The sequence below is a fragment of the Centropristis striata genome, chromosome 5, assembly GCF_030273125.1.
Source record: "Centropristis striata isolate RG_2023a ecotype Rhode Island chromosome 5, C.striata_1.0, whole genome shotgun sequence".
Lineage (NCBI taxonomy): Eukaryota > Metazoa > Chordata > Actinopteri > Perciformes > Serranidae > Centropristis > Centropristis striata.
In genome coordinates, this window is record NC_081521.1 from 38,205,065 (window position 1) to 38,226,711 (window position 21,647).

At 38.1% G+C, this 21,647-nt stretch overlaps 1 protein-coding gene across 4 annotated transcripts in view; it reads left to right on the top strand.

The window, feature by feature from the left end:
• Positions 1–21,647, top strand: part of LOC131971890 (ankyrin repeat and SAM domain-containing protein 1A-like) — a 97,553-nt gene that overhangs the window by 31,214 nt on the left and 44,692 nt on the right. For all 4 annotated transcript variants that reach the window (XM_059333554.1, XM_059333553.1, XM_059333551.1 and 1 more), the window contains 6 exons: positions 208–377; positions 1,076–1,138; positions 1,731–1,860; positions 4,037–4,080; positions 7,193–7,286; positions 12,767–13,251. In XM_059333554.1, coding sequence (XP_059189537.1) covers positions 208–377; positions 1,076–1,138; positions 1,731–1,860; positions 4,037–4,080; positions 7,193–7,286; positions 12,767–13,251 — 986 coding nt within the window. The remainder of the gene's footprint in view (positions 1–207; positions 378–1,075; positions 1,139–1,730; positions 1,861–4,036; positions 4,081–7,192; positions 7,287–12,766; positions 13,252–21,647) is intronic.

Here is a 21,647-nt window from a genome sequence, read left to right on the forward strand (position 1 = left end):
ATGCCATGGTGTCATTATCAAAGATAGATTTCCTGATCTTTGCTGATTGGTTTGGGAGAAATCCATGTGGTTCTATGACTGTACAGAGAGGGGGGGGGGGGCCATTTGGATATCCACAGAAGTTACTATTTATGGTTCTTTGCCCCATAAAAGGTTAAACAGTCCTGTCTCTTTGTGCCTCATTGTACATTCTGACCTGTTTTATAGGTGATATGGAGAAAGTGAGTGAGCTGATCTCGGGGCTGGCCCCGGGGCCCGAGGAGGAGAGCCCGTACGAGGCTCTATTTGAAGCCACCTCTTGTCACTCTCTGGACAGCCTCACAAGCGGAAAGTCCTCCGACAGGGACTCTGGACGGCCGGATAGTGAAGCCGGCAAGGTCAGCAGTAGTTTAACTCAGTAGTTCTCAACCTTTTTGAGTCGCGACCCCCGCTCATTGAACAGAATCTGACATGCACAATTCAGATCACCCAAAAAAGAAACAAAATGACCAAAAAAGACACAAATTGACCACAAAATGACCAAAAAAGACACAAAATGACCCAAAAAAGAAACAAAATAACCAAAAAAGACACAAAATGACCAAAAAAGACGCAAATTGACCACAAAATGATTAAGAAAAAAAACCACACACAAAATGACCAAAAAACACACAAAATGACCAAAAAGCACACAAAATGACCCAAAAAAAGACATTAAGTGACCAAAAAGACTAAAACACATGAACACTTTAACACAGTGGAAACAGAGCTGACTTCCAAAATGATTTGGCGACCCCCAGAAATCATCTCGCGACCCCAATTGGGGTCCCGACCCCAAGGTTGAGAATAGCTGGTTTAACTGAAACTCACCATAACATACACACATGCAGGCAAAAATGGGAAGGTTTTATCACAGATGAAATGCAGAACTCCCACTAGAGGGTGATAGTGGTCTTCTATCCACATGACTGGGCCACAAACCCCTCCAGCATTACACTATTTGTGGTGCAGAGTGGATATGCAATGCATTTAAAAAAACAATGATAGATTGATTAAACCTGATTATAAATGCATTTTTCTTCCTGATCATTTGCAGAAAGACCGCCTGGTCCACTCATCACATACTGGCCCTGGTCATGAAGAAGAGGTGAGCTCAGAGGTGAGGAGGAAAGGTCATAAAGCCAGAAGAAACACGTTGCCATCTAACACCACAGATTCTCACATGTGCTGTCTTTAGCAGGGTCTAAGTGAGAATCATAGCAGAGTATGCATTTAGAAGTTGGTTCCTCTGAGAGGTTGGAAATGGTTTATTAATACAATGTCACCACGGGCTTCTGGAAAATCATTATCTGTCGCAGAGAAAGCCACTTTTTCTACACACGACCCCTTTCATGACTGTTCTCTTCACGGCCACTGCTCAAATCAAACGACTTCTTAATAAATATTCATCTGAGTGCGGCATGAGACACAGGCAGCGGGGGCGTAAAAGGAAGAGAAGTGAAGTGGAAAAGGACTGAGGACAAAATCAGAGAACCTGTCTGGCCTCAGCTGTGGCTGACCATAGACGAGGCTTTGTTGAAATAGCATAAAGGAAGTTTTTTTCTCACTGCAGGAGATCATAAAGTATCACCAGCTTTGGCGAATGCTTAATAGCAAATCATTCCAAGTCATCTATGTGTTACATTTTCTTTTCACCTTCTGTCCCTCTACTTTCTTCTTTGCCTTTGTTCCTTTTGCGTCTCATTCTGCAGGCGCTGTATACTAACAGCAGTATTGATGAGAGAGGCGAGCCGGTGGAGGAGGAGGATCACACATATGAGCTGTTGCTGACTGCTCAGACCAAACACCCACCACACGGCCAGGAGTCCCAATCCAAAAAAGGTAATTGTGTGTTTAAAGCAGGGGTGTCAAACTCAAATACACAATGGGCCAAAATGTAAAACTCGTGGGCCAACATTGAACAAGTAAACCTTTTAGTATATACCAAACATGTTTGGTATATATGAGCTTTGATTTTAAAAGGTACTCCTGTTGTTATACAGGTTTTATGTTCACTTAAATGAACGGTTTCATTAAAACTACTTGTGACATGTCATATGTATGGTTTGACTTTGACTGAACATTTGCTCTCACTTTGCGATAAAAAATAAAAAATTTGCGATATTCAGCCTAAATATATCGGGATATGACTTTTGGTCCATATCGCCCAGCCCTACTGGGCATAATATAAATCAGGGGTGTCAAACTCAAATACACAATGGGCCAAAATGTAAAACTTGAATAAAATCGCGGGCCAACATTGAACAAATAAACCTTTTAATATATACCAAAAATGTTTTGCTTTAACATTAAATATGGAACCAGCAACGCTTATAAACATACAATATATAACTAAATAGTGCAGACATGCAAAATCACATTTCAAATAAAAATCACATCAATGTCATTAATTTATTAAATAAAAAAAAAAAAAATAAAATCGTATGCCTCTTTTCTATTTGCATCCTTCTGATTTAAATATCAAAATAAAGTTTTTCAACAGGTTAATACATTTAAAAATAAAATAACAATAATAAATCTAGTATTAGCGGTAAATGCCCCGTATAATACCGGCGGGTCAGCTTTTATAGTACAATAATTATATAATAATTTGATATTGGCTCACGGGCCAAATAAAATTACACTGCGGGCCAAATTTGGCCCGCGGGCCAGAGTTTTACACCCCTGGTTTAAAGTATAATCCAGCAGGAGGAAAAGGTTCACATTTCCAAAATGTTTGTTTACATGATATTTTTATGTCCCTCTGTAAACTACATACCCTCAGTTTTAGGAGGGGGTCATTTTCCACATTGATACCAATATCTTGACTTTGATTCCTGAATTATACTTTTTTTTTCTACCAATTTTAAGAAAAAGTCTGTTTTAACAAAAATATTGCTCCTTCACACCAACATGGCGCACACTGTAAGCCTCTTAAAACACACACATGAGAGCCCCATCTCTATGAGTCACACATTATTTTTCCTGCATGCCATCACCAGTATTACTATAAGCGTGCTGCGTGTTTATTGGCTCACTAACGCTGATGAGATTTACTCTTTAGGTATTAAAATTTTGAATTGAATAACAAGGTATTTTTCTATACTCGATAGTATTGAAGCAATTCATTTGATGCCAAAGAAATATTGAAGTTTGCTACTTAACCCTTCTCACTTTACTGCTTTGCATATAAGTAATGCCTCGTTCCCAGCAGGATTAGAGCAGATTTAGTGAAGAGCTGGGGCCATTTTTGAAAATACTCCTTAAAAACTCCACAGAAGCTGTCTGAGCACAACAGCAGCTGAATGCATTCCTACCCTAATCAGCAAGCGAGCCTCCACACACACACACACACACACACACACACACACACGGTCAACCTTTGCCATGACTGTGTGTGCCGTACATGCGCAGACCCTTCTTCGCTGTGGCTGATGAATGGCACTGCATGTAATTGGATTAAATGGGATTAAATTAGGAGGCCATTTTGATCCCTTGCTGTTAATGTAAATGTTTTAAAAACATCCCCTCGGGCCCTCCAGCTTAGTCAGCCTCACTAGCATCAGAAGAAAACGTCACTGAGCTGAAGGGTTGGAGTTTAATCGCTGATGTCATCATGCCTTCCTCGATGTGGATAAATAATGGTGTTAGAAAAAAAAGATCCTTTACCGTTTTGCATCCTCCACCCTTGAGTTGGGAAGAAATGTTAAACGATGAGTTTTTCACCTGTATTAAAACTGCTTTATCACGTCTGCAGAGCCAGCGCTGGTTAAATGGCAGGTAGATTAATCTAAAGTCTGTCTGACTTGTAGCCCGATATGTCGCCATGCATAATACATGATTTTATTATACATCACTTTCACTTCCTCTTAGCATAATGTCTCTCCTGACTATCGCAAGTGGCAATTCATTGTCTGTCACTCTGAGGATATATTGAGTAACTGAACTCTAAATGGGACAAGATCATCTTTCATCTGCCCAAACTCTGTCCTAAGGCTCGTGTTTTCTGTTTTCTCAGATGAGAACACCACTATACAGTCTTCCAACAGTGTCCTACCTCAGGTAAGTTCTTCTTTTCATCTTTCTCATATGTTTCACATCTTTACCCCTACATCAAACAAAACAATTTTGGCCATACTTTTTGTCTCATTCTGCCAAATCCTTTCATAAAACCCCCGTTTTATAAATACCATATGGGTGTCAGGGTTTGCACAGGCCTTAAAAGTTTGGAATATGCGTTTTATTACGTTTTAAGCATAAATTTGAATATACTCCTGCTTGATATTCAACAAAATCTTGTGTTTCATCTACACCAGGGGTCTCAAACTCAAATTACCCGGGGGCCACTGGAGGCAGTATCAAAATGACCAAAAAAAGACACAAAATTACAAAAGAAAAGACACAAAATTACCAAAAAAGACACAATATTACAAAAAGACACAAAATGACTGAAAAATCACTAAATTACCAAGAAAGACACAGAATTATCAAAAAAGAAACAAAATTACCAAAAAAGACACAGAATTACCAAAAAATACACAAAATTACTAAAAAATACAAAATTATTTAAAAAGACACAAAATTACTCAAAAAAGACAAACAATTACCAAAGAAGACACAAAATTATTTAAAAAAAGACACAAAATTACCAAAAAAATAATTAAAGGGACCTTTCACACACAACGCGGTAAAGTGCCATTCATATAAAACTCACATTAAACTTTCATATCAAGGTGGGGGCCACAAAATATCGTCACAAGGGCCGCAATTGGCCCGCGGGCCGCAAGTTTGAGACCCATGATCTACACAATCACTCATGTAAATAAAAAATCTTTATAACCCTGATTCCAAAAAAAAACAACACATAATGCATCAAATTCAGTGTGTAATTGCAAAATCAAAAGTTTGGTACACTGGGGAAAAAAACAAAAAAATGCAAATCCTTTTCAACCTACATTCAATATGAATATGGAAGTACAAAGACAAGATATTAACTGTTCAAAGTGACAACTATTTGAATTGGGTTGAAAAATGGAAACAATCCAAGAACTAAACTTTTCTTATATAAATATTCTTCTGCTATAATCTGCTCATTTTCTTTGCTTTATTCTTTTTGAGTAGATGGAGACATTGCTGTACTCGCGTTTATATAAAAATGTTTTACACTACCGGTCAAAAGTTTTAGAACACCACAATTTTTCCAGTTTTTTATTGAAATTCAAGCAGTTCAAGTCAAATGAACAGCTTGAAAGGGTACAAAGGTAAGTGGTGAACTGCCAGAGGTAAATAAAAAAAGGTAAGCTTAACCAAAACTGAAAAATAATGTACATTTCAGAATTATACAAGTAGGCCTTTTTCAGGGAACAAGAAATGGGTTAACAACTTAACTCTATGGAGTCTTGGGCTATTTTGTCCATTTTTTAATTCTTTTCATGTCTTTGTAAGTCATTTTGTGTCTTTTTTTGTCATTTTGTGTCTTTTTATTGTCATTTTGTGTCTTTTTATTGTCATTTTGTGTCTTTTTTTGGTAATTTTGTGTCTTTTTTTAGTCCTTTAGTCCAACATAAAATGTGATTTTGAATCTTTTTTTTACTTTCAAAACACTATCATGCTCAATAAAGAATTTTAAATGTTGCAAATGTGCATTAATTTCAGAGTAGACTGAGATATTAAACTGCATCATTTTCAATTAAATTCTGGAAAAGCTGGTGTGTTCTAAAACTTTTGACCAGTAGTGTATTTTCTCATGTTCACTCTTCATATATAGCTCGATAAGTCCTCTGATGTTTCTTTACTCTGAAAACTCGCAATTACTAAATAATCATTGCAATCATGAACAGCTGGCAAAATAAACATAGTGTCAATATACATTGATTGCTGTGGGTATAGGTTAATTTTGTAAAATGTATTTTTCTAGTAACAGTTTAGATATGATGATAAAGGCTTCATGAGTCTGGAAATTTCTGATTAAGGAAAACTTGAAAGTGCTTGAATTTTAATTATAGAAAGCTGAACAAACTCTCGGAAAGAGTTGTGATAGTAAGAGAACAGTATAGCAGCTCCAGTTAGAATTTCCTATCTGGAGCATGACCATATAATCATAGCAGGTTATATAATGAAGATTAAGGTCCCTTCTCACTCAGAGATTGAGTCATATGTCAGCAGAAGGCAGACGTCTCCTTAAACTGGCCCTCATAACTGGGTCTCTGTGCGAACCCGCCTGTTCGATTTAATGTCCTATCATATCTTATTTTATTGCCTCTTCCTGTTTATCATCCAGTTAGCAGTTTTTATTGTCGCCGCCACCCACCTATAACCCCACCTGCTGCCCACAATATCTGCTCACATCTTTTATTTCCAGCTCCTATTGGGTTAGCCGTTCCCCTCAGCTGCCTAATCATAATAAATGAGCAGCACGGTGTCCTCTCTGCTCTAATCCAGCTATTCTCAACCTTGGGGTCGGGACCCCAATTGGGGTTGCGAGATGATTTCTGGGGGTCGCCAAATCATTTTGGAAGTCGGCTCTGTCTCCACTGTGTTAAAGTGTTCATGTGTTTTAGTGTTTTTGGTCACTTAATGTCTTTTTTTGGTCATTTTGTGTTTTTTTTTGTTTGTCATTTTGTGCCTTTGTGTCTTTTTTGGTAATTCTGTGTCTTTTTTTGATCATTTTGTGGTCAATTTGTGTCTTTTTTTGGTCATTTTGTGTCTTTTCTGGTCATTTTGTGCCTTTTTTGGTCATTTTGTTTCATTTTTTAAGTCATTTTGTGTCTTTTCTGGTCATTTTGTGGGGTTTTTTGGTCATTTTGTGTCTTTTTTTGGTCATTTTCTGTCTTTTTTTGATCATTTTGTGTCTTTTTTGGGTGATCTAAACTGTGCGTGTGAGATTGTGTTCAGTGAGCGGGGGTCGCGGACAACATGCATGTTAAATTGGGGGTCACGACTCAAAAAGGTTGAGAACTACTGCTCTAATCTACAGCCCGGTGAGCCAAGCTGCATTATGGCTAATGTGGGCAAGCCTGCCACCAGCACTGCATGCAGGCAGATAGCATCGCTTTGCTCACTGTATAATTAGCCAGGGCGATTAATCGGGTAACTGCAGTATGATTGTGTTTGGGTGGTTAGATTTGATTGACAAGTGTAAATAAACTTTTCCTTTTTTTCTGTCTCACTTTAGCGTAAACCCACTGCCCCAAACGACCTCAGAGCCCCGAGCAAGACGAAAGACACCCTGCACCCTCCCGGGCGGGTGAGCCCTCGGGCTCCAGGAGGTGAGTTTAACAACTGTCCTAACATTTTAGTAACCTAATAAGGAACAACAACTGCTTCTGCCGTCGCTGTGAGAGTGAGAAAATATGGACTGGACACATAAGACTTGGAAAACATACAAGCCAAGCATGTCAACGAAATGGGAGGATTGCATTTGAGTGTGCAGGGTGAGCTGGGCAGGCTCGGATTAGCGCTGCCAGGGAATGCATGATTGGCATTCTGGAGCAGCAGAGCGGATTTGACTTGTCGGGAGCAGGCTGATTGACATTCCCTGGCAAGTGGAGAAGACTCATTTCATTGCCAATATGAAACAGAATCCTTGATCAGATTGTAACATTCCTATCTCAGATCCACATCCCGCTTAAAGCTTGATATGCCACGTCATCCAGTCAAGCATGGCATGGAGGTAAGGAGCGTGGGCTCTGGGATCTCTTGCCAACACACATACACGTCTTTATCCAATGAATGTAGAAGGAGGCATGTTAGGCAGGCTGATTCGATGGTGCTGTTTACAGCAGGAACTGGCTTGTTTTTTTCTTTTTTTTTCATAGTTATTGGGTGCTTGTTTAATTATTTTCTTACTGTGGCTGTGAGAAGGAATGCAACGGTGTTTTATTCAAAAGAACTCCTAATTGGACTGTGGCAACATCAGTATGACAGGTCTAACTTCTATAACAACTCTGTTATTTGTGTAGATTTTACCTCATTCTGCGATGGTGACCAACAGACATTTATTCATATGAAAGTCTTTGAAATTGTTACTTTATATCAAATGCATACATGGCATGTTTTGCAACAGGACTCCAGAATAACTGAGTCAGTTTGACAGTTATTGTTAAAGGCTGATGTTGTGTGGAGTGAAGGAAATGAGAAATACTTCTTAAAGCACAGACGGCACTTCATTTCCTTTTCCCTGCCTTTTGTCCTCAGTGACTCTAAACTTGCACTCTCCTTTCCCTTTTTTAAAGCCACAAAAACCACAAGTTGGTTTATATGGGGATGCTACTTTGTGATTTTGCACGTCAGCAAGTTAAATGCATGCTTCTCAGTTTTGTGTTAAACACAAACCGGACAGCTGGCTGAGCTGAACTGTTTAGTTCTGCTCCTGTGGACGTGGTTTTCATTGTGATTGAGGTGATCTGAGCTCTGATTCCTTCCCCCCTGTGTGGACCTTCAGGGACCAGACCTCAGCAGCCCGTGGCAGGTGGAGGAGATATGCACAGTCAGCGATAGTGTGATGTTTATCATCTGTCACAAACACACTGCTGTTCTCAGCAGGAATAATGTGTTTCCCAACAGATTTCCACCTCTGTATCGTGTTTTATAGCGTTTCCAAGATATATTTCTCACGAGTAGTAGCATCCTATGATTCTCCATGTATAACAAACATGGAGTTTCCATAGTACCAGTGGTGGAAAAAGTATTCAGATCCTTTACTTAAGTAAAAGTACTGATACCACACTGTAAAAATGACTCCACTACAAGTAAAAGTCCTGCTTTCGTAACTTACTTAAGTAAAAGTACAAAAGTATCAGCATCAAAATGTACTTTAAATATCAAATGTAAAAGTACTCTTTTTGCAGAACGGACCCACTCAGATTGTTTTATATATTCAAAATATGTTATAAGATTATTTTTATTGATGCGTTTATGTAAGCAGCAATTTTAGTTTTGTAAAGATAGGGTTCATTTTTACTGCCTTATATACTGTTATGAGGTTTAATAAAAACAAATGTCTAATCACTTTAAATTCATCATGTTTTTATGTTAAAAATTACTGAAAAATAACTAAAGCTGTTATAAAGATAAATGTAGTGGAGTAAAAAGTACAATATTTGCCTCAAAATGTAGTGGAGTAGAAGTATAAAGTTACATAAAATTGGAATACTCAAGTAAAGTACAAGTACCTCAAAATTGTACTTAAGTACAGTACTTGAGTAAATGTACTTGGTTACATTACACCACTACATAGTACACCATTGTGAACAGTGATGGTGAAGAAATCAAGCCTCATTAAATACTTACTGCTCATTCGGTTTCACAGTCATGGATTCTTTTCTTCGTACTGGATGTTCAGCTCTCTCTCTCTCACGCCAGAAAGTCCTTCCAAGGCTTTGAATGGCTGTTCCAGAAATGTACTGTTTTTTTGGAACTGCATCGCCACAGATTGATGCAGAGAGACTGAAGATGGAAAGCACCTGTTTGGCATCAAAAGCAACTACAACAATCCTATCAGTTTAAGTTTGTGGTTTATATTTCTCTGCATCATTTTTATTGCAACGTCAATGTAATATTTATGGCATTTGGATGCCACGTTGTGTCCTGATAGCTGAAGCTAGAGGGAATGACAGAGGCTGATTATTTTATTCAATCACCAGAAAACATACTACATTGTGATATATATTGTTATCAATGTGATGTATGAAAATACCTATATCACTTCTATTAACAACATGACTTAAAAATAATTGTGAAGCTGTGAAAAAGGTTCTAAAACAGAATGTAATGATATGCAAATCCTTTTTGACAATTCAATTAAGTACGGTACAAAGACAAGACATGGCAAGACTAGTCATTCTGTATTTGATGCATTCAGTTGTTTTTTTTAAACTTTGTTTATTAAGTTTTTTCACAATAAAACACAGACATACAGGAACACTCAGAACAGAATCCCCACCCCAGAAAGCGAAAACAAATATATAGATAGATAAACAACAATAATAATAATGATCAATAGATGACTCAATCTAAGACAATATAAGTTAAGTATGTTGTAAAAGAGGACATCTTTAAACATAAAAAAGGAGAGAATTTTACAGGAAAACAAAAAAAAAAAAAAAAGTAAAAAGCATTCAGTTTTTATTAACACAACATCCAAACGTTTTGGGAATGTGGTTGTACATTCTTTTACATGATCTTGTGTCCTATCATGTATATGTAATGCTGTTGAATATGAACAGGGACTATTGTTCTTTATTGACCGGAACTGTCGATAGACGTATTTGTTTCCTTGCTTTACTGTAAATGTCTAAATATCAATAAGTTGGCCTTTAGATCCGTATCGACTTTCTGCAGTCTATAACCCAGAGTTAAAAATCTCTTCGAATTTACAACAAAAGCAGAGCAGAGTTTACACAGGCAGAGCACAGATTGACTTTGGACGATGCAGATGGTGGATTGACAGCCAGCAGCGGCACTGCAGTGTCTGCAAAACAAACCTGACATCATTACTAAGATATGAAGCTGTCGCTGCCAGCTTAAATACAGGTCCCACCTCTGCGGTGAGTGACCTCATCTATAAGAGCTGCAATAACATGAGATTGTGTCTGTGCAAAGTAGAACCGTATGAGCAGGGGGAGCAACAATCCCTGCAAGGGTTAACACCATGTGAGATTGTTGGAACCATATTGATGTGCTCATAGGGCGTTCACACTCCCTAGCTGCCAAGCAGAGGGTGGGTGTTTGGCTGTGGTCCTGACATATGTGCGTAGTACACTCACTCACCCCTTGTAATACACACAAACACCCACACTGCAAAAAAAGAAAAGTTGGGTGAACTCAGAATTTCAAGGCAACAAACTTCGATAAAATTTTAAGTTGGACAATAAAACTAAATATTTGAATATTTGTTTTTGAGTTTGCTCAACTCTGAATTCAGATTTTTGTCAAACTTCTAACTAAGTACTAACTTATAATTTTACATTGTAATAACTTTTAATCCTTACTTCTGCTAACTTCTGCAATGTGCTGAATTGGCACGATTGTAACGCCGCTATGAAATGTCAGCTAATGTTGCGACCACAATTTTGAGTTAGCATTGATACGCTAATGGCTAACAAGCAGCGCCGCTAGCATAAGTTAGCCGTTAGCATCAGTTTGCCGCTAGCATCAGTTAGCCGCTAGCTTTCGCTAATGACCAAATTTCACAACAAAGAAATAAGAGTTATCAGAACTATTGTCCCTTGTTGTGAACCCCAACTTAAAGATATAAGTAACAACAACTCACAAACTTGTTTTTGAGCAGACAACTGGCTTCCTTTGTTGTGCTAACTTACATTATTGCCCTAAATGTTAATAATTTATATTTCCAAGTTTTACCAACTTAAATCACTGTTTTAGGCCAAAAAATACAAGTTGGCTTTTTTGCAGTGCACACACACACACACTTCTAGATGTTCAGATGTTAAACTTGAAAAGGGAGTTCAGGGCGTTGTTCTTCTGCATTGTTAATGGCCCCTGAAACTGTAAGGAGGCAGTTTGGTGAAGTCAGTGATTTTAGCATGTCAAACAGTTGCATGGTACGCTTCCTCCCCTAGTGTGCTGCAGATAGGACTCCTTCACAACTCGCTCTTATCATGTTTTCTGAGTTTGAACAACAGGTTGAGAGATAGAAGAGGAGAGCCACAAATGGTTAGCAGTAACTTTTCCCTGAAACTCTTCTGTGAAGGACAACGTGTTGCAACAGGTCACTACTTTTCCTGTGGTGTCACCGCCCCAGATTCACTGTCACCCAACACTCTGACCCTGTCACCCTGGCAGAGACTGTCCACACATACACACACACACACACAGACCCTACACGCACACTCCTTCACCATGTGTCACAGAGCCAATTATCAGGAGTCTTGCTGCTGGAGGATAGGGCGATTCAAATTTCCATTCCTGAGCCACCATTAGGAGCTAGAATTAGAAGCCAGAAAACACAGAGGGCTGCTGGTCTCACGGCAGACAACAACCCGCATCACAACAGGGCAAAGGAAGACCACAGAGCCAGAGAGATTATTCTGAAGCCACTGTAGAAGGCAACAGCCACTGTCAGCCTGTGGCAGATTTGATTGTGGAAAAGAGGCTTAGGTGGCAGTAATTCCTCAGGGAGAAGGAGGAGGAAAATCTAATTGTTTTTAATTGTTCTTGGCGTTCAGTCTCATTAAGGAGTTGTTTTTGTTGGAGAAGGCAGCCAATGTAAGTTTCACTCCTCTCGGTGATATCTCAGAGTCTTGTTGTTATTTTTCTGCTGTGTTTTTTTGTGTCCTCTGTGTGACTGTGATGTTACGTGAGAGTTTGCATGCAAGTTTAGTCATGAGCTCTGGGGGGTTTCTTAGTGTTGTGTCATTTTGGGGAAATGGTCCTAACAGAGGAGAGGGCCTGTGAGGTGAGGCTCCTCATAAACATGCCTAGCTTCATTTCCTTGTGACAGAATCGAGGCAGTCAGGCCACCAGCAGAACGTCGTCAGACGGCTGCAAGCTGGGTTTGGAATTCTGTTATTTCTCCAGCCAACATACGCCTTCTCTCGCTCCATCTCTCCTCTCTCCCTCTTCTTCTCTTCGTCACTCCCGGTAGGAAACAATTACAGATCTGTTTCTGGGTTTGCGTGGGCGGTTTCTTATTAGCCCTGCTCTAAGGATCAGCCCTCTCTCCAGCCCTCACAAACTACTCTTTTTCTTCACTGACTTTGTCCATTCCCTTTTCTGTTTCCTCTAGATAACTCCCAGCTCAGCCAGGATCAGGGAGCAGGTGTCCCGGAGCAGTTCACTGGCCTCCTGCACGGATCCTCCCCTGTCTTCGATAGCAGCGAGGAGCCCTTCAGGCTTCCAGGTGTCCCGCCATCCAACCAGAGCCAGCCAGAACCAAGAAAACCTGCCAAAGTAAAACAGGAAGTAGCAGCAGCTGCACCGCCACCTAGCCGTCCCAGTATGGCCGCCATCCTGACGGACTGTGATCCAAAAGCAATTTATGCAACTGTGAACAAAGAGCCCAGAGACTTGGGGGCTGGGGCAGTGAGGATGCGGCCTCCCGGGGACCTGAAGCTGGCACGCAGCCTCTCCAAGTCTGACTCGGACCTGCTAGTGTCGCCCCCTAGTGAGGAGGACGGAGGGTTGGGAAACCGCAGCGAGTCTGTTTCTAACTGTAGCACTGGAAAGAAGAGGCTGGAGAAATCTCCCTCCTTCACCTCAGAATGGGACGAGGTAAGTTTTTGATCTCGCACTATTAGAACATAAGGAATTGTTAATGTACGTTACCTTTTGATTCTGTAGCCTTTGAACGTAATGTGCAAAGCAATGCTGTAGATTACAGGTCAATATTGACTGCAATGTGTTTGCGTGCAATAGTTTCTACTACAAGGTGTTTCATCATGAAATTGAACTATTAGATAAAACTAAAGGAAAATTTGACATGTTAGGAGCCTAATATTAAGAAACATATTTAAAGGCATAGTGTTGCTTACTGTTTGTAAACACAACATTCAAACTTGGCCCCTCCTCCCGGGCTCTATGAAAGTAAAGAAACCCCAAAATCCTCTCATTTTGGAAGAATCTCAGTCTGCTTGGCATGCCTTGCCATTTTTTATGTATTTTCTGAGCTGTATTCAGAAAAATTGAAGAAAAAAGTGTAAATATATGCAGGTTCCCTGCAGACAGACTGTCACACACCTCTAGTGGGTCATAAGTGATGAATGAAGGGAATTAATTTTGTATGAATCAAAGCATTTTTATTTTTTCCGGAAAATCCTGCATTTTAAAAAGACAGTAGTTTGTTTTTTTGTGAAACACTTTCAGTTTCAATTTGCATCATATTATACTTGATACCATGATATCTATCTTTTAAACAAAGAATTTTAAAAATATCAATGCAGTTGTCAGGGCATGAAACCAATGATCTGTTGATCTTTATGAATAAAGATTTGATAATATAACAATGGCAAAGCCTTCAGTGCTGTCAGAGAAATGTTTCAATAGAAAATTGAATTGAATCATAACCTTAACCCATAAGAACCCAGACCCAGTTATCCTATAAGGATGTGTTCTATAAGTGAACCACATAGAACACATTTCTGATATTTAAAAAAAAAATACTACCCCTAAATGTCAAAGATCTGTGATGTGACATATATGTTACATTGTGCGTTTATTGTATTTATGTTTATGATATTTCTTATTTTAAAAATGGAAAAAAACTAGACACATTTTCTGCTTACAGAGACACAAATTTGCCTTTTTCTTTTGCATCTCCATAACATATATCAAAATTTTGACTTTAATTTGTTCAAGAAATATGGTCAGAACAAGTTAAATGCAATACAGGACACAACTATTAATGGATTAGAATTGTTAAATGGGTTTAAACTTAGCCTCGTAACAAAAAATACGCTTTTTGAAAATTTTCACATTTCTGTTTCCAGTCACAGCGATATTTTGGAGAAATCACTTCTTGTCAAAGTCACATGACCACCACACCAGGGTGTTGAGTATATGTCGCTTAGGGATTTAATGAGTTAATGTGAAGCATAAAGCTGAATATGGGAGATTATAGAAGATTTAAAGTGTTTGTTACACGGATGTCACCATGGGTTCTTATGGGTTAAACTCTTATCAAATTGTGATTTGGAGAATCGTAACACCCCATATAAAAAGCCATAGAAAGCAAACCATTAATATTATGTGGAGTGCCGCGACAATAATTCACCAGTTCAAGAACATAATGTACCCAAGTAAAAATGTTAAATCTCTTATTCAAACAGCAGATTTCAAGCATTGATCCAAAAATATGCAAGTTGTATGAGGATATTGTCTCTTGTGCACAATATGTCCTTTTTCTTAACAAAGCGCTCCTTGTTAGACTAAAGGCAGCTTGTACTTGTGCTGCAGTCGCACTATATTTATCCACAGCTACAAAACCGATTGAATGAAAACCTCAGTAACAACTGTAAACAATTTTGTTGACTGTAGTGAACTTCAACAAAGACCGTGTTCCCGTTCTGTCAACCCAAAGCCCACCTGTTGTCTTAAGGGGGACGCTGTGCAATTTCAGCTCTGCCTCGTTTTGAGCACAAACCTTCAGCAAACACAATGACTATGATGGAAAAAAGTGTTTGTGGAAATCCAATAAGTACACTTCACTTCCCCAGAAACTCATTTTTGCTGCTTATGTTGTACCCAAAACTTACTGCATTATTTAATATTCTACTTGGCCTTAAATTGGCGTATACACTCAAAAAAATAACTTGTTCCCAGAACGAAATAGAAATATGGAAATAATTTCCACCTAAATAAAATGCTTTAATTTAGCGAGAAACAGGTTTGTTGAGTGAACAAAATGTAAATATGTCGGGTCAACATGATGTATTTGCGTTACTGTTACTTAATGACCAGAGGTCAGTCTAACTAGATTTGTAAGGGTAATTGTAACATACTAACATAATTTCTTGGGCCATTTAAACGTGTATGACATTATTAAGAGTTACTTTATTTAATAGGGTAGTTACAGCTACTTTTTAAAATAGTGAAATACATGAATTAATTGTGCTGAACCAACAAAACAAAGTTAGGTTGAAGTGGTTTAGCCTAAACAATTACCCGTATCATATGAAAATGAACATAATAGTAATTATTCAGGAAATAAATAATTTTTAAACAGAGCATTATATTCAGCAATTTAATTAGGTTGTTTTAACAAAGTATTCTAGTAAATTTTAAAGTGTTGCATTTTATGCTAAAACTACATGTTTTAAAACTGTTCAACCACAAAACATCATTTTGTTTAGTAGAAGCTACATGTTAGACTAAGGAGAAGGTAACAGACACCCAGTTTGCTTTTTTGAGTGTATATAATTTCTCAGCTCTGTCTTGTGGTCGTTATCACGTTGGATATTCATAGCTAAATATACCCCTCCATTCAGCACTTTTAATGCTTTGTCTGGGATGTAGATAAAGAGCTGAGTGGAGCCACAGAGAGAAGAGATTAGAGGACAAGAAGATGGGGATAAAACAGCTGAGGAGCTGAGAGACTAAGACAAGAGACAGAGATTTGGAAATTGAGATTCAGAGAGAACATACAAGCTGCAGATCTGTCTCCCTTCAGCTCGCGTCTCTCCTCCTCTTGAAAAGGCGTCAAAAAACAACCTGAGGCTCTGCAGAGACGTATAAACAAACACAACACAGCACTGAACTAGTGTCGCATTATTCCAAGAGCAAAAAACAAAGTTTTCTCAAAAATCCCTGTTTGTTACACTCTGCTGCTAGTGATACGCAGGAAGCATCACTTCCATCATCACCTTGTTAAGTTATATTTATGGTCTGTGAGATTAGAGCATCTATAACAATGAATGCGCAGAGGTATATTAACACAGTTTCCTCTTTATGCTCCTTCACCATTTTCCCTCAACAATCCTCTTATTCTTAGCAGGATTAATGATATCCTCCAAGCCTCTCTATTAAGTATTGGCATAAGCTATCCTCTCAGTAATGTTCCCCCACATTGTTTATGTTCTGCTCTGTTTCTGCTGTACAGAACATGTATCTCTTTTACAACTTTTCTTCACTGCTCCAGTGCAGCCGAGTCCACCGGGGCTTTCCTGGCTCAGAATGAGGTCTGTCCGGATCATGTGTACCGTGCCATAAACTGGTCCATGCAAACATGTTTTTCAATTTATTATTAAAATAATCAATACTGTTTAACTGCCTGTAATATTCCATTGACATTCACACTGTTTAACCTGCTTAAATGATTCCCAGTAATATTTATTCCAAACCTGTTCTAAAGCAGCACATGACATGGTTAATATAATCTATATATTAATATAATATAAAAAACACTTTTATGACGGCATCCTTTTAAATAAAAAGATTATTTTACTTCCTAATTAAAAACAACAACACTTTTTCTAGTATTGTGGCTGTGTTCTCAGAAGTACAATAATTATTCGATATCATGTTCTACAGATGTCTTTTTAAAAGGGAAAAATAGGAAATTGTTAATATGCATTTTTGAGCTACACTGAAAATCAACCTTTTCTATTCAGATTGTGCAGTGATATGACTATGCAATAGTAATTTAAAAAAATGCAAGAATGTTTAAAAATATTTTTCATCATACAAACAATGTGTTTGTACAACATTGACAACTAATTCTAGTAATAAAAACAGAAAATAAAGAATAAATAAAAGAACTAAATAAACATCAGTTCTATGTTCGGAATTACTGACCATATGACCATCTAAATTAGAACCAAAGTTTTCATATCAAATATTAGCGGAAATTTGATTCGCAGATAAATCGGTCTAGCTCTTGTTTGTATCCGATAAAGTGGCGGAAATAGTTGATTTAATATAAAACTACTTCCTTACATTTCCGAGGTGTAAACGGATGTACACTGATAGTTCCAGTATGAGGCTGTCTCATAGTTCACTATGCGGGAAAAACCCTGTCCACTTACACATTGCATTCATGAGGCTGGAACATCTAGAGCAAATCACGGGCTCAGATAGCACCGCTAATGCTCCTCTCCACGGCGAGGAGATCGTATTGCTGCCTAGTGTTCCTTTACACGACCCTGTCAGAGCGGCCCCACTGAGCTGAGATAATGGCGGCTCCGAGGTCGATATCCTGGCTGCTCCCGGTAGCGGTTTCTCTGCGGGTGGTTAGAGTTGTCCACTTCTTTGATCGCCTCAATAACCTCTCCAGTATTGATGCTGGCAGAGCGAGCCTGATTTGTGGATGTTGTCAGTCTGTACGGGCCAATTGAATGAAATAGAAAATATCTCTACAAAGATTTGATGTGTTTTCAGTGGGCACCAGTGATACAGTTATTACACTGTTGAGGTTTTCTAGCTTCTCACACTCTTGTTTTGCCTCCTCTGAACTGTGTTTGGGACTACACAGCACACAACAAAACCTGAATAATGTATTATTGTTGCAGCATTTTGCTCCGCAGTATAATGTTTATGACCTCGTCGCTACACACTATTGTCAGATCTTTTCTCTAATGAGCTCATTTACACATCTCTACTATGAAAGTGCAACTTTATTATTTATTTTCAGTTATGTGCAAACATAAACCGTGCCAGATGTTGTGTTAATGCTGCTCACTGCACTCAGGGTGACAACTGTCATACCAGCCCAAAGCGAGGGTGCTGGAGTTTAGGAGGAGGTCTTTGAGGGGCATTTATGCATGAAGGCAAATTGACCCGATGTTTGTTCTGTCTGGAAATGTTCCCGTCAACACTGGGATGGAAAGGGGCCAGTACACAGGGCCTCTCACAGCAACTCGTCAAAGTCCAAAACACTTTTCTAGCCTGAAGGCAAGGCAAGTTTATTTGTATAGCACAATTCAACACAAGGTAATTCAAAGTGCTTTACATACACATTAAAAACAGCAAGACACAATTGAAAACAGTAAAAACAGTCAATTAACCTATTGAGGCCTGAAAAACCACTGGGCGATTTTAAAATAAGCCTCTAATTTTCTGGAAATTCTGGAAAAATTCTGGAAAAAAAAGTGTCAACTCTTCTACTAAATAATAGATTTTTCAGCCTCTGTAGCAGATAGAAATGAAATTCAAAAAGTATTTGAGAGCTTATACAAATACTACAAAACGACGCAAACACTTTCCAGGCTTCAATGGGTTAAAACAGGGAAGATACAGCAGGATAAAAAAAGAGATAAAATAATAAAAAGCACAAGTCAAACATTGTGTAGTTAAAAAGTAAGGGCAGTAGAGTAGAGCAGATAAGTGTTAAAGTTAAGAGTACGCTGCAGTAAACAATAGTGTTTTTAGTCCTGATTTAAAGGAGCTGACCTGATCTACAGGTAGTTTGTTCCACAGGTGAGGAGCAGAATAACTGAAAGCTGCCTCACCTGCTTAGTTCTTGTTTTTGGGACACGCAACAAGCCAGTTCCAGATGACCTAAGGGGTCTGGATGCTTCATAGAGAGGGAGCAGATCAAGCATGTCATTTGGTCCGAGACCATTCAGAGCTTTGTAGACCAGCAGTTAGATTTTAAAATCTATCCTCTGACTCACAGGAAGCCAGTGTAGTGATTCAAGGACCGGTGTAATATGGTCCAGTTTCCTGGTGTTTGTGAGGACTCTGGCGGCAGCGTTCTGGAAGGCAAATAGAAGCACAACACCTCGGCAGCATTACTCACTCATTCTTGTGTACAGTCAGTGTAACCTTGTCTTTGGGCTTTTATAGGTGTGAGCACCATAACGTCTTGCTCTACTTCAGCATTGCCAGACGTTCGCAAACATCAACATCATAATTTTAGTTTATTGTTTTGTCAGAGTCTGCCAAGGAAACACTCGCGGTTAATTGAAGCTAGTATTTGACAAAAGTTGCCCACAAAAACTGACCTTCAGCCCGTTTCTCTGTGCAGTCAGTGGCTTCCATTAGTGTGCAGCACAAAACAATACTGTACTTTGACTTATGTGCTCATTTTATTGGATAAATCAAACAGGTTGATATATATCAGTTTTTTTTTGTTTTTTTTTATTACTTTATTGCAGGTTATGAAATTACAAATATTAACAGCTTCATCACATATTCAATTCATCCTGCCACATTTATGCATTTTTTACAAGAGGCAATGCCAAAAGAATAAATAAATAAGTAAATAAGATATTCATTTTTAATTGTTTGCTTATTCAATGAATTCTTTCATTAAGGAAAAGAAAGAGAAGAAAAAGAAAAAAACAAAAACAAAAACACAGCAAAAAAAAAATCAGTTTATTTTTCAGCTATAAAATGTCCTGCCCAGTACATTTCTTGATCATATTTGATTAAAAAAAAAAAAAATAATAATAATAATAATAAACATGATAATAGTAATTTAAGGAAGTCATATCAATAGCTATTTATGGGTTGTGTAAAGATTTTAAAATTCAACAATTTTTCATTATATCAATATCATATCAGCCTTAAAAATCCAGTATGGGTTCAGCCACAGCAGAAATGTACCGTTTATAGTCTGTATTATGTTTTTTATATAGTATTTAGATCTGCAATTATGTATTTTATACAGATTTTTATACTTTTAATTATTGATTTATATATCAATCTTTAATTTTGTGATTAATTATGTAGTCAACAGATGTCACAAATGATAGCCCAGCCAATTCTGGCCAATACTGATATCGGTATTTGGAGGTTTAAGATATCTGTTTACGACATTGTGCAGTAATATTAGTATATTATAACAGTGAAGTAGTAGTAGTATAGTACTGTAGTTGTTGCTGTTTTTTAACAAACGAGTATTCTTGATACAGATCCCTTAAAATATATATTTTTATTATTATTACAAAGAAACAAACTAAGAAAGACAATGTACAGTAATAACACCAACATGTCAGTGCTCTCTGGTGGACAAACTGTATAATGATGACACTGTCCTCAAATTACCTCAAACATTGTTTTGGCACTTCTTTACTGCTTTTTCTTATTAGTAAATGGCTGACACACAACGATACAATATTTCTGCAATATGGTCTTGTTTTAAAATTGAGTTTCAGCAAAGTTTCATTTGAACTGTTAACAACCTGAGGAAAGAAGAATTGTCTTTAATATTTATTATTAAATATATCTATCCATGATTTTTCAGAAAAAGTGATATCATCATTCTATAAAACTATATGTTTATCTTTTTACACAAGTTTACACGTTTATTAGACTGTTGATGTTTTCGACTGCATACCTAAATATTAACATATGCAACCATACACTTACATAAAAAATGCCATAAAAAACAATATAAAACACAAACACACTAAAAAGATTCTTAGATGTTTAACCCATTGAGGCCTGAAACGCCTGTAAAACCTCTGGGCGATTTTAAAATCAGCCCCTAAAACCTGAAGTTTTTCTGGAAATTCAACAGAAGTGTCAACTCTTCCTTCTAAATAATAGATTTTTCAGCCTCTGTAGCAGATAGAAATGAAATTCAAAAAGTATTTGAGAGCTTATACAAATACTACAAAACGAAGTATCCGCTTTTCAGGCTTCAATGGGTTAAGTAAATGGAACAAACCCCAAAGACTTCAGCTATCCATCTTCCATTCCATTTAATTCAATATTATTTATGACTTATTGCTTCGTTTAAAAGTCCAAAGTTCACTTGTAATGCTGTCACAGACACATGGAGGACAGTACTGACACTGAACCTGAAACGCTGTCGTCCCTTCACAGAACATTGTGGTCCAGTTGGGAAATAAGGTCAGTAAGAGGGAACATTTTGTGTTCTTGACTCTTTTAATTCCCCCATTCAAACTTTGTAGTCACAGGCAGGGCACTGTACTCTCTAATTATCCAGTTTAACGAACACCTCACCTCCTCAGACTGCGTCGCAGCGATGCGGTCTCAGAGCGTGACAGGATTAAGGCAGCCATGACATTACTTGGTTATTGGAGATTGCTGCTCTTCCCCCCGATGCCCTCAGCAGCCAGCAGCAGTGAAGTGTAGCTGTCCTGTTGTCTTCTACCACTGCTTCTGAACTGTATAAACTGAACTTGAGAATTGATCTGGTGGTAAAATAAAATAGGCTGTACTGGAGCAGACGGTATCGCTGTCCTCTTGCTCAACATGGCCTCCCA